The sequence below is a fragment of the Lathamus discolor genome, chromosome Z (genome assembly GCF_037157495.1).
Source record: "Lathamus discolor isolate bLatDis1 chromosome Z, bLatDis1.hap1, whole genome shotgun sequence".
In the NCBI taxonomy this organism is placed as follows: Eukaryota; Metazoa; Chordata; class Aves; order Psittaciformes; family Psittacidae; genus Lathamus; species Lathamus discolor.
The window spans coordinates 27,350,431-27,363,883 of record NC_088909.1 but is presented as its reverse complement, the minus strand read 5'-3'; the positions used below and the strand labels follow the sequence as shown (position 1 = coordinate 27,363,883).

General features: G+C 49.5%; 1 protein-coding gene and 1 long non-coding RNA gene across 3 annotated transcripts in view; both read right to left on the bottom strand.

The window, feature by feature from the left end:
• Positions 1–970: 970 nt before the first annotated feature.
• Positions 971–13,453, bottom strand: part of LOC136005191 (uncharacterized) — a 24,628-nt gene continuing 12,145 nt past the window's right edge. For both annotated transcript variants that reach the window (XR_010608702.1, XR_010608703.1), the window contains exon 2: positions 971–1,329. This is a non-coding gene — a long non-coding RNA (uncharacterized LOC136005191). The remainder of the gene's footprint in view (positions 1,330–13,453) is intronic.
• The window catches only part of FBXO10 (F-box protein 10), a 13,641-nt gene continuing 9,782 nt past the window's right edge, over positions 9,595–13,453 (bottom strand). Inside the window, 4 exon segments of the mRNA XM_065662728.1 lie at positions 9,595–9,741; positions 11,215–11,519; positions 11,814–11,961; positions 11,964–12,073. Of these exon segments, the coding sequence (XP_065518800.1) occupies positions 9,595–9,741; positions 11,215–11,519; positions 11,814–11,961; positions 11,964–12,073 (710 nt within the window).

Genomic DNA, 13,453 nt, shown 5'->3' with positions numbered 1-13,453 from the left:
ATCCTGGCTGCAGCCCAAGATGGTAATTGCTGGAAATGTTTCAAAACTCCAGTAACAGTGGTACTGTTCCACTTGCGCTGCAGTCAGGGAAGGAGTGTTCTAGGGCTGTCAGGGGATGACTCATTATTCCTGCTCTTGTTTCCTACCATAGCCAGGGTCCCTGGTGTGCTCAGTGCATCCCTCCTTGCCATGTATTAGTTCCTGTTATGGTCAAGGGATGCTTCACCTTTCAACTCATCAGAGAAAGACCAAGAATTGATGGGAATTCCTGGATTGTGGAGCAGCCCAGAAGGTGGGGGTTGGAGGAAGGGGGATGCACCACCACAGGTGCCCAGAACCATATCCGTATGACTTGTGCGTCTCTCCAGTGATGAAAAATCCACAATCTCCCTGGGCAACCTGTGGCAGTGCTCAGTCACTCTTACAGTAAAGTAGTGCTGGCTGATGTTCAGAGGGAGCCTTCTGTGTTTCAGTGTGTGCTTGTGGCCTCTGGTCCTGGCACTGGGCATCCCTGGAAAGCCTGGTTTGTCTTCTTGGCACCTTCTGTTCCGTTATTTATAGACATGGGTGAGATCCCCCTGAACCTTCTTTCCAGGCTGAGCAGTCCTAGCTCTCAGTCTTTCCTCATAGGAGTGATGCTTCAGGCCCTCCAGCATCTTAGCTGCCCTTCATTGGACTCTCTCCAGTATGTCCCTGTCTCTCTTGTACTGGGAAGCCCAGAACAGGACACAGCACTCCAGGTGTGAGGGCTGAGCAGAGGGAAAGTGTCACCTCCCTTGACCTGCTGGAGATGGTCCTCCAAATGCCACCCAGAACACCACTAGCCTGTCTGCAAGGACCTGTTTCTGGCTCATGTTCAACTTGGTGTCTCTCTCAACCTGATCGGAAGACATATGTGACTCAGACCTGGTCAAAGTCAATATATTTGTCACTTGTTTGGAATTAAGGCACAAACGAGGCCAGATGCTGAAACTGTCTAACAAACTAAAGTGTTTATTCCTAGAGATCAGAGAGAGAAGAGGGGAAGAGAGAGATCAGAAGAGTTGCAAGCAGATAGTCACCACCTGTGGATTCAGCAACGTCTCACTGGTCCTCTTCACCCATGGTGTTGCTGGTGGTGGGAGCTCCCCTTCTGACCTCAGCCCTGCCCTTGATGTTCATGTTCTTTGGGGTGTTATCCATAACATGCATGCGGAGTGTAGAGATAATGACGGATGTGTTTTAGTGAACACATTCATAGTTCCAAAGTTGGGGTTCCGTGAGCATCCTCTGGGAGGTCATCCTTCGTATTGTGGTGCCCCATCCTTTGAGTCAGCATTTTTCACAGACCTGTGAACAGGGGATCAGAACAATCCTGCCTATGCAGTATTGAAAGCAACATCCTTACTGTTTGCTTCATATGCAATAATTCTTGCAAAACTTCCCAGGGTCGAATGCAAATGGTATCGAGACAAGCTCAATTAAAGTGGTGTTTGAGAAGTGGTGTTTGACACAAGCTCAGTTTCCAGTGTCCATGAGGACCCTGAGGTGCCTTTATGCCAAGCTGTCTTCCAGCTGCGCAGCCCCCAGCATGTTTTGGTGCATGGGGTTGCTCCTCCCCAGGTGGAGGACTCTGCACTTCCCCATGCTGAACTTTGGAAGCCCCTGACTTATACAGACCTTGTTCCCAAGTCTTCAGTAAAGTGGATTTGCTCAGGGAGCTGGTCTGGCTGAAAGCACTTTTTGTGGTGGTCTTTTAATTCTCATTAGGATCTGGTCTTCTGCATGTCAGAGCCAGCAGCTCTCACTTAGGCTGGTATGAAGCACTATTCTGAGATACATAATTAGCTTATCCTCTTTATCTAACTGTAGTTCATTGCAGCTGTGTTTCTGGTGGCTGGTATGGAGCATGAGGAAGGGCAGATGTGAATCACCCTAAGTGCCATGGGTTTTTGGAAGAAAAATTAAATGGTACTGCAATGTACCCCTTCCCCTCCTGGAGGGATGGGGAGGAGAATCGAGAGAATGTAACTCCCATGGGTTGAGGCAAGAACAGTTTAGTAACTAAGGTATAACACAAACCACTACTGCTACCGCCAATGATAATAATAAGAGAAAATAACAAGGGAAGAGAATATGATACCACTCGCCAAACGAGTCCGAACCCCCGCCAAAGACAGCCCGTGCCCCTTCCGGGTAACTCCCATTTACCTCCCTGGCCATGATGTGCTGTGGTATGGAATACCTCTTTGGTCAGTTTGCGTCAGGTGTCCTGTCTCTTGCTTCCTCCTGGCCTCCCCTCCTCCCTGGCAGAGCATGAGGCTCAGAAAGTCCTTGGCCAGACCAAACATTGGTGTTATCAGCTCTGTTCCCAGGCCAAAAGTCAAAACACAGCACTGCACCAGCTACTAAAAAGGAGAAAACTGACTGCTACTGCTGAACCCAGGACAGTATCCACCCCTTATTCCATACCATTCACGTCATGCTCAGATCCCACATTTTCAATATACCATCACTCTTATCTCAGTGCACTCTTATCTTAGTGCATGGACCAGTTCCTGTAAAGCTGCTGAGTCCATCTGATCCATGATGTCAGGCTACATCTCTTGTAACAGTCTCTCAGAGCAGGAGAGGCTTTGTGCAGTGATCACACTAGTGAATAACCTGGGCAATAGTGTCCATTGCTAAGTCCATCCCTCGATCATGAGTCTATCTGTATGTTGCATCTCTGCCCTGATGGCCTGAAGTGTCATGGGCCCACCAGGCTCAAAATAATTCATGGCCCCCTTCAGCAGTTTCTGCAGCTTGTTGCTGGGGACTCCATACAGCTGCCTTCCATCTCCGACGCTTCCAAAGCACTGGAGGGGCCCAGTGGACCAGATACTCGCTCATACTGTCCCACACACCCTGCCACTCATGACTCTCCAGCCTTGGGGAAAATCTCCTGCTCCTCCTATATCGTCATCTAACCCTAGACAAGACCCAAACCCGACTCTGCTTAGCTTTTGAGATCAGACAAAATGGTCGTGGGTAGAACACACTCTGTGTGTGTCCCAGCATGCCGATCCCCATCACAATCAGCAGGCAGGTCCCAAGGGTACCCAAAGGCCATTCAAAACCTTCAGAACTCCCAAATGATGCTGCTGTACCTGTCACAGTGCTGCAACAGCTGCTAAGAAGGAGAAAAATAACTGGTACTGCTGAACCCAGGACACAGAGGTGGTTGCCTAACCAACTGAGCAAAAAGTGATGCTTTTTTCCATGATTTGGAGCACCTTACATCAGAGAATGTTAATTGTCTCTCTTGATATCACTGCTGTGTGCAGCAGAGCATGTTCTGTCTGTGTCTGAAAGCATCACTCCTGATTCAGGTGCTAACTTAGCCCAAATGGGAGAACTGCTCATCTGCAATGTATCTCACTATTAGCTGATGCACTTTGGAAAGCAGCTGTTTGCCTTCCCAACAACACAGCAGAGTTCTCTGTGTGGAGAGAAGTGCCAAGGCAGGGATGTGGCAGTGGGATGTGGAAGGGGACCAGATATTCCATCTTAGTGCCAGAGAGATACCCTGCAGCATTGGGCAGCTCCGACTGAAGCAGGCAGGACAGGGCTGCAGGCAGGTCCCATGGAGGGGACACTTGCCAAGGTGTGAACCACAGCAGGGTGTAGGTAGGCTAGAGGGACTCAGAGGCCCCAGTAACGTACACTCATCCGTGTCCACATCATGAAGAGGGGAATGTGAGTAGATGAGTTGATCCCTCAGAGACAGGAATGGGTGAAAGGAGAAATCCAGTGGCACAGGGGAAAGATGCTTTGCTGGAAAGGGGGAGAGGTTTACTAACACTCTTCTTAACTTTCTGGGGTCACGTTACTTGAGAGCACATCCTGGACATTGAGAACACAAGATACGCTGGTATCTCTCCAGAAGCTTGTGTGCAGGTTGGCCTGTGGGAGGCTGACTGACACAGAACCTCTCCCCATTAATCCTCTGCCTCTGCCCAGTCCTTTGCTAGCATACAGACAGCATTATAGTCCTCTTGATAATGTGTTTGGCCACCAGATAGAAGATTCCATGAAATAGGTTTGGACACAGGCTCTCACACCTAAGAGCATGGAGCTCTGTAGAACAGAGGTTGCAGTCAGCTTCTCTCAGCAGTACTGGCATATTGTCTCACAGGTGGCTCCTGCACAGACAGCAGCAGGACAGGCACAGCAGCAGGGAGGTACTCAGCTTCTGCCACTGCTACCTTTCTGGAAATTATGATCTCTAATTAACTTACAAGCAGACAAATCACTCTTTGAGCAAAGCAAAGTGCAAGGTCTGTGCTGTGCCAAGAAGTGGCTGTACAGGTCATGTATGTGCACTGGCTTTGCACAAAGTTCAGGTGATGAAGAAGCCAGCAGAGCTCTGGGCTATGCCCTCAGCAATCTGCCGGGTCAGGGTGGCTGTGAGCTGTTACCCACTGTGTCATGATGAGCACCTGAATTAGGGTGTTGCACAAGTACAGCAGCAGCAACCCATGCTGCTTCCATTATGCTCTACAAACTATCCACTGTATACAAGATCATGAAACATTTTATGATTAATGCACACCAGTGAAAATTAATTGAGGACCCACTGAATTCTCTCCACAAAACAGACTAGTCTTCTGACTTTGTGTCTGAAAGTCCCAACAGTACTAACCACTCAGGGCCTTAAATATATTTAACATAAAACTGAAATATTAATTGGGAAAGCAAACTTTAATTTTGCTTTCTTTGTGAAGATGAAGTTAATATGAGCATTTGGATTTTTCCATAGTGATTGACAGTGCAAATATTAACATTTGAAGACAGTATTTGAACCCTACTTCCAGAGCATCCTGTTGAAAGTTTAAGAATACTTACTCAATATATTGCAATTAACTGCTTGCTTATATTCTGCAATGTGAAGTGAGCTAAACTACATGTATTTTGTGAGCAATATTCTGTATGCCTGCTTGACAGCATGTAGATCCTCTGTGGGACATTTTGCTGCCCCAGAGTGAAAAAAAAGCACTGAATGAAGAAGATGTAAAAGCTATTGTAAAAATCCCAAATCTCACTTTTTTTTTTTTTTTTTTTTTTGTTTGCATGATGGGATTCAGCAGCCCCTGGGAAGTGCCTGAATAAAGTCATTCTCTGAAATCCCAGCATTCAGGCCACTACAGGCAGCCCCATTACAGATTCTCCACCTTATTTTTGAGGTTCTCAGCACTGGCTTAAAAGTATGTTGAGCCTACTCCACCTTGTGTGTGCCAGTAACCACTGCTGTGAAAAGTCTGAGCCTCCACACCTATTGCAATTGTGCTATGTAATTCCTTACAGGCATTTTCAGAGTAGTACAGAACATATCCAGGTGCTTCTGCAGACATTCCAACCTTCTGACAACTTCCAGTTTAAACATTCCACCATCATCTTTCTGTCTGTGCCAGCAACCTGCCTCTGTCCTGACTCACGTACAGCCCACTCTTCCTTTCCCAGTTCCCCTGTCTCTGAAGGTTCGCCAAGGTGATGCTCTTCCCCCACATCAAGGCTGTGGATGCATGCCTTTGTACATGAGGCAGTGCTGCAGAGACAGCCACACAGACTCTGGGACTTCAGATTCCTGACCTGCAACTTGAATTTGGGTTCTTGCATCCTCCCCACAAGCCTATTCTTCCTATGAACCTGGGCATTCACTCCTCTCCTGCCACTTACCCAGTGACTCAAACAGGCATGTTGTCTATTGGCCTCTCTCCTGCTACCACTGCTGGATTCTACTGCTTAAGCCTGTTCCTCTCCAGAATGATCCACCAGGAAACCAATCCTGTTATGAGATGGAGGGTGAGTCTCAGGTAGGAGCTACAAGCCTCCTTTCCCTTAAGTTTGTCTCTGCCAGAGCATCACCACGGCAGGGACTGCCCTGCCACGCCCTAGTGGGTCTCATCTTCACATTTCCCTAAGCCTACTTCAGCTCAGCCATGCTCAGCTCAACAGAACCCTGTGTTCAGCTCTCCCTTGTGCTGTGCACATTTTTCCCCATGCTGCCCAGGGACCAGCGATCAGCAATTTGCGCTTCAGCTGCACTGGTCTCTGGAAGCTTGTGCTTGTCCAGCTTTGACTCCATCCTGAGGCGAATGAGGTGTCTGACCAACTCACGAGCTATACTGTACCAAAATAAAACTTCTTACCGGTAAAAGATTTCCGGTGGTGGTGGTGGTGGTGGTTCAAGATGACTCGACTGCACACCCAGAAGTAATACATTTCTATAGCTAGGGGCAGATATTTGCCAATTTACAATGTTGTTGCTTACCTCTGGTTTTAAACCTACTCCTGAGCATAGGAAAACCCCGAGGGCTTTGGCACAAGCTGTGTGCTTGCCAAGTGCTCAACCCTGCCAGATGAGCCAGATTGCATCGCATGGTCTTGCAGTGCAGTGAGCCTCTTCGGAAACAGTTGCCCCACAAACCACTCTGGGAACTTCACTCAGTTTAGAAAGCAACCCAGTTATTTAAATGTTTTTAAAATACAGCATTTTATTTGTGTCAGCTTTCCTGATATTATAGTAAATAGTAAGATAGTACTTCTCAAAAAAAGATAATAATAAAAAACGGATTGAATGGATTGGATGTTCTTATATCATTGGTCTGCAGAGAAGCAGCAGGCTGTGCAACACAGATATACCAGCTTGTATCAGGAGAAACCTGCATGACCAGTTTGTTACGTGAATGAGACAGAGAACATCCAGCTGGGAAAAAACTGCCAGTCTCAAGATGGGGGATGACAAGGCAGGAACTGCTAACTGGTCACATGAAACTATGGTGTGAAAGCCTCTGTCTTTCCACAGCAAGAACCCTGAAGCCCAGGGGCTAGCAGGGGTCCCCAGGACACTCACCCTCTCCCCAGCACCTCAAAGACCCAGGGGTAACTTGCCACCAGTGCAGGGTGCAGGGGAAGAGCATTCCGGGATTGCACAAGGCTTGTTACAGGGTGCCTAGGGAGGAACCACATGTGGGGCAACACAGGCATTGACACAGTTTGGGGAGAACAGATTTGGGAAAACAAAGCGATAAGGTGATTGATAAAAAAAGCCACCCACTGTGTGTAAACAGGTGGCTGGCGACCAAGGACAGATCATGGAATGGTTTGGCCTGGAAGGGACCTTAAAACTCTTCCAGTTCTAACCCCCTGCCACAGGCAGAGACACCTTCCACTAGACCAGGTTGCTGCAAGCCCTGTCCAACCTGGCCTTGAACACTGTCAGGGATGGGGCAGCAACAGGTTCTCTGGTCAACCTGTGCCAGGCCCTCACCGTCCTCACAGGGAAGACCTTCTGCCTAAGATCTCATTTCAATCTCCCTTCTGTCAGGGTACAAGCCATTCCCCATTGTCCTGTCGCTACATGCGCTTACCAGCATAGATGCTGGTCTGGCCCTGCCTATGAGCACATCCTGTCTGCTCATCAAGTTCTCTTTATAACTTTTCCTGGGATGAGAGCTCTCCCTTTGGTGGGTGCCAGCATCACTGGTGTGTGTGGATCTGCATGGGCATCAAGTGGTTTGGGAGCCCAGACACTCTCTGTCTGTCTGTCTGTTGTGGGGGGAAGGGGAGCTAGAGCCTCCTGGTGTCAGAAACTGGGGAGAATGGGACACAGGGGTAGGTACTGACCAGACAGTATCCCATCCAGCTGCTGGAGGGACCTTACTGGATGTATGTATGTCTGTGCCTTTGTCTGTCTGCATCACTTTGTGTGCCTCATCTGGCTCAGAATCAGCACAGACAGAAATAGAGCAAGACCACAAAAGATAAGCTGTTAGCCTGGCACAAGTGCGGATAGTCTCCAACAAAGTATCTTCAAGGTAAGTGATTCCCAAATAAATAATGTTGCAGGGCCACAGCAAGAGAGGTTTGTCTGGAGCTCAGGCTGGGGAGACCTGGCCTGGTACGCTGCTGGTCCTGCCAGCAGTGCATTTCATCTAAGCACTGCTTGCTTGCAAATTACCCCAGCAGCGATCTCAGTGGGCAAAGAGGAAGGCATTAATGGCTGTTTCCCCAGCTACTTTTTTTATTTAATGAGGTGCCAATGAAGTTGCAAAAACCTTCATGAAAAGGGAGTACATCCCAATAAGGGTACTCATCCCTGAGCTGTGAGAGCTTCCCAGGAGCAGCTCTGGAGAAAAGACAGATGAAGACACCAGTGAAGAAACCTCCCTCCCTTGTCAAAGAATGGTGCAAAGATGCTCCCGTGGTTGTGGCAGCCTCCATCCACTCAGCTGGTTATGCTGGAAACCCTCTGACGTCCAGCTGCCATGCAGTACCCCAGCGCACCTCCTCCAATGAGAGGCCGTGCTGGAGGGTTGATCAGCATCCACTCCATATCAAACCTTGGAAAAGGAGAGACACCCCATATGGACATGAGTGTGTAAGTCCTTACAGAGCATCCTTAGAAACACTCCCTTGAGGTTTACCCTTCAAGGAGGAAAGAGGCAGAGCAGTGCTGGCAGGTGCACAATGACTCACCACACAATGTCTGTTCCAATACTCAAGTGGAACAGAAGTGACTGGAGAATTGGCGCAGAACATCTTGCTTTACTGCACAATGTACTTTCTGTGATTTCACCTCTAAGTGACTGCGAGTTCTGAGGGATGAGGCAAGAGCCTGCAGAAGGAAAGTCAATGCTGGGACCTCCCAATAATTGCTTAAAGGAGGCCAGATTTAAAAGCCTAATGGAGGAATCATAGGGATAAGGGCACTGAGAGTCCCTAGTAGAGTCTAAGCTGACAGTCCTCACTAGTACACTTGACTTTCATGCTACGGGATTCTAGAGGACCAGATGAGAGCATCATCAACCTCAGAGACCACATGTCCTAGCATCCCCCCAAGTAGCGCAAGTCTTCCAACTTGCCGGTGTCCTCTCCCACACCCTATACCAAGATTTATGACCCAGAGAGAAGATTCAAGGTCAAATTTCTAATGAAAAAGAACAATCCACTAAATACCCAGCCCTTGTATGGATGATGAGGCTCCGGTTTTCCCTCCACATGCATCTGCTTCAGAGTCCTGGCCTAGAGTGATCGGTTTTGAACAAAGCTCATAAAGATGAGAGTCACTGAGATCTGGGTGACAGCCAGCAGCTAAGGAAAGCTTTTCAATACCTATTAGAGGTCTGCAACTACAGACATACCTCTGAAGACCACCATGAACTCTCTCCACTGGCACAAAGGTGGCTAAACCATGCCAAGGAAAAATAAGCACTCCAAGATCCATTTTCCCATTTGCCATTCACATTGCTCTGGTAGCAAAAGCCTGGAGGTGGAACCTGGTGCCCAATACCACTCTACTCCTAATTATCATGAAAGCACAACATGGATGGGGAGTGGCTCTGGCCTTCCCTCCTTCCCTGACTCTCACAGTCCAGGCTACAACACCCCAGGGCTGTCTGTGCTGCAGGGACAGTAGTACAGCCTGCAAACATAGCAGCCAGGCTTCAAAGGCAGCACTGCACAGGAGAATGAGCTGGCCAGGTCAGAGGGCAGACATGCCAATATTCAAGAGACATTGTGAAGACAAATGCTGGCCTGTCAAAGAATAATCCAAGCTCCTCTAGAGAGGCTTTAGAGGTATCCTGTGAGGAACCTCCTGGCTCTGCTTGATCTGCAGTCCTCACCTACAGTGGTCACGCTCATGCGGCTGGTGCCATGGGTCATCTGGTATGGGAAACTGCAAAGAAGAGCTAGAAAGCAGAGCTCTCCAGTACTCGCCTAGCAAGAGAGTTGTGAGTGCAAGCTTACAGCTGCACTCCATGGTGCCAGGGGCCTCACCTTTTCTTGAAGGTGAGAAGCATGCTGGTTTGGATGATGCAATCCTCTGCATTTGATATTGGTCGCAAAACGGACTTCTTGGATCTCCCTTGGAAAGTGAGGTTTTCCTGTACCACGACTTCACCGAAGAGAGCAAATCCACATTTCCAGAAGGATTGGATCCTGTTCTTGGTCACTTGCAAAATAAGCCTTAGACATGATGGCCCAAGCATAAAGTTCATATGGCTTTTTGATCAACAAAAAACCAAATCCGAAAGGCTTACCAGCACTCCCTGGCAGATTGGGAGCATGCCATAGGTTCAAACTGGACAATCTATAGCCATGCACACAAAAGCTTTCCCAAGGCCTTCCACACACTACAGATGGCCGCAGCTGGCAGCTCAGTAGCTGGCAGTGCTAGATGCTACAAGCTTCCCCGCAGCTGGCACAAAGCACCTTGTTGAAAGAGAAGCACAGATGCTGCTGAACGTGAACCTGCTGCTGCTCCTTGCCCTTCAGATTTGAAACAGCTGTACTTAGAGGCTCTCACTTCTTTGTATATGAAAAGAAAGTACTTAGGAGTCTCTTCTTCCTCAGGAACCACTGTGCCATCATCTGGAAGGTCAGTCCTTTCTTCTCCCTGCAGCTACAGCTGCTGCAGTGCTCCTTGCCAAACACTCTCCCCAACCCAGCACCACAGACTGTCCCACCTGCTCTCAGGCTATCTGTTTGGCTCTGCCTGTGGGCAGACGAGAAATGACAGCACCATGACATTGCCAGTACTTCAAGAAGGACCTGTTGCCCGTATGAACCCTGCAACATGAATCCTGCCTGTATGCTCCAGGAGACCAGACAGCTGGGACCATGAAAAATGCACTCGGTTTTAGTTTCTAGTCCAGAAGACAATGTTTTTCTACAGGCATCGTTTTCAGAAAGAGTCTGCAGTCCCTGCAGGACTCATGCAGAGCATTTGTCTTGGCAGAGATTTCTGTATACTCATTTTAGGGTTCCTTCATGATGAGTTAAACTGCATTTTTCTATCATTTTGGTGCACAATGGCTTCGTCTCAACAAAGAACAGAATGGAGGCAGCCTTGAGCCAGGTACTAACCTTGGGAACTGGCTACATGCTGCAAAACTGCATCTAACTTCCAAAAATTCTAGTTCAGGTGCCAATTACCCCAGTTCTTCAGCACAGCTCACACAGCCTGCCAATTCAATGGGATCACAGAGTAACAGAATGGTTCAGATCGGGAAGGACCTTAAGATCATCTAGTTCCAACCCCCTGTCATGGGCAGGGACACCTCACTCTAGACCATTTTGCCCAAGGTTCCGGCCAACCTGGCCTTGGACACCGCCAGGGACGGAGAGCTCACTTTGCTCCCAGCTGCAGGGACACATGTCAGTGCCTCATCAGCAATCTGCAGGATGTACCTTCGTATCTGCTGCCTGGAGCAGCGGAAGGCCACACTGGTGGTTGCCAGTGATGTCATTCTCTGTGATGATGCCCTCTACCCTGGAGACAATGCTGTGGCTGCAGTTCTTGTAGATGCCATTTCCACGTACCTCCACCTGGCACTCTGGCTCCACCAACATGCCTCTCCGCCTGTTACAGGAAATGCTGGCAACACATGGCAGCTGGCTGCTCTGCACCACCACCACCCTGCCATCATGGTTGGCATGAATGACATTGGCGATGACATTGAGCACTTTGCTGCTCTTGACATGCAAGCCAGCAGCTGCCAACAAAAAAGACCTATTGGTCAAGAGCTTGTAGCCTCAGTCATGATGGCCACAAATGTATTTCTATGTCTAAAAGACACAGTTTCTTCTCTCACAATATGACCTTCCGACTAGGAAAACAACCCACCCACACTCAGGTCTCAGATCACCATTCTCCAGGGTCCTTCTGATCCAGTGGCTGCTTAGGTAGGCCCTGGGCGACCCCACTGCTGTTGGGCCAGGACAACACACTGTTCTGCACACCATCCCTTCCTCTGGAGCCCAGGAAAAGCGTCAGGCCTCGAGCTCACCTCCACTGTAGTTGATGCTGTTCAACTCCACCAGTGCCACATTGATGGGATGGTGGACAGCTGGGTACTCCTCACTGTCAGGGTCATTCTCCCCACCAGCATCCTCCCTTTCCTCCTGTAAACTCTCGTAGTGCCCCTGACCAGATGTTAGTAACCAGCATCCTTGTGGCAGAACACTGCCACCCCCCAGATGCTGATCTGGTGGCTGATGAGGTGTGGGAGGCTGAAGGACATCATCCACATGCCACAGCCCTTGTTGCCTAAAGTGCAGGGTGGCACGGCCCATCAACTTAGCAGTGCTTGGAGACCCCCAGCCCTGCCTCAAAGCAGCTGGCAGTCCACATGCAATGCAGGTGGGATGGAGGCGAACTCCTCTTCGAGCACACATGAAGGCTAATCCTACACATGAGGGGCTAACAGGGATCCTTTAGTCCAGATTTGGTCCCACTGGGCTGACTCAAGTCTGTGAGCCTTTTTTTCCCCACCTCTGCCCTTTCCTGGCACTGTCCATGCTCTGACCCCAGCACAAGTGCCCTGGTTCAAGTCCTGCAACCAAGAGGTAGATTCCTACTGCCCTGGGGCTCTGTGGGATGGCCAGGCACAGTCCTGTCCACTGACTCCATGCACAGGTGGCTCTGATGCAGATGAGCAACCACAGAGTGGGAAGCCCAAGTGCCCTGGTCTCTCCTTCTCCAGGACTGGGAGTCTCTGGGGCCAGGGAGTGAGCAGCTTTGCGAGCACCAGCCTGGGTTTCCCTGCAGCTTGGCCTCATGTGCCCAGATGTATTCTCCAGTTTCTAAAGCAGGCTGAGCCACAGCTTCGTCATGCACAGGGTAGCCAGCCTCTACAATCACCTTCCTCCTGCCCTGGCCACTGCCAATCCACAAAACTCTGGTAACTGGTAACTCCCTATCTGTGTACCTTACCCTCACTGCAAGAGGCTGACACTTTTTGTCAGTGCTACAGACCACCACCGCAGCCAGCATTACGAGTTGGACAGACAGACAGGTAGATGCACACAAAGCCATGTTATGTGAGTACCTGTGCTGCATCTCTGTTCCAAATACAGCCAAAGAGAAGTTCAGCTGCTCCAGGATGTAGATCCATGCCCTGGGAGTGTGGGTTTCTCTGCAGCACTTCTCTCTCTGCAGCTGCTTTAAAACCCCTTTAAAAAAAAAAAATATTTCCAGTTTCCTAAGAAAACCACATAAGGAGCTTAGCCTCTGTCACAAGTTAGCCCAGTCACTGGATTACAGACCCTGCCAGACTACTCTGTCCATTAGTTAGCTGGTGCAGGACAGCAGCAGATGCAACTCACCTTGTCCCATGGGGACTGTGCATCCTCTACTTCAACCCTGCCCTACAGGAGGGTGATGGTGCTAGACTGGCTTCCTTCTCAAGGCTCAGAGGGAAGCTCCTGCCCTCCACTGGAGAGAAAGCAGTGGTGAGGGAGAGGGCCTCTTGTGAGCAGCAGCCCAGTAGTGCTGGTGGCACGACCTCTGAAGTGCTTGCTCTGGGCTGGGCTGGTGCTGTTCCTTGACAAGCCTCCTGTGCACCCACTACCAACCCTCTCCTGGGCTCCCACCACAGCTCTGGGGTGTGCCAGAGGTAGAAGGCAGCCCAGCAAGGCAAGACTCATC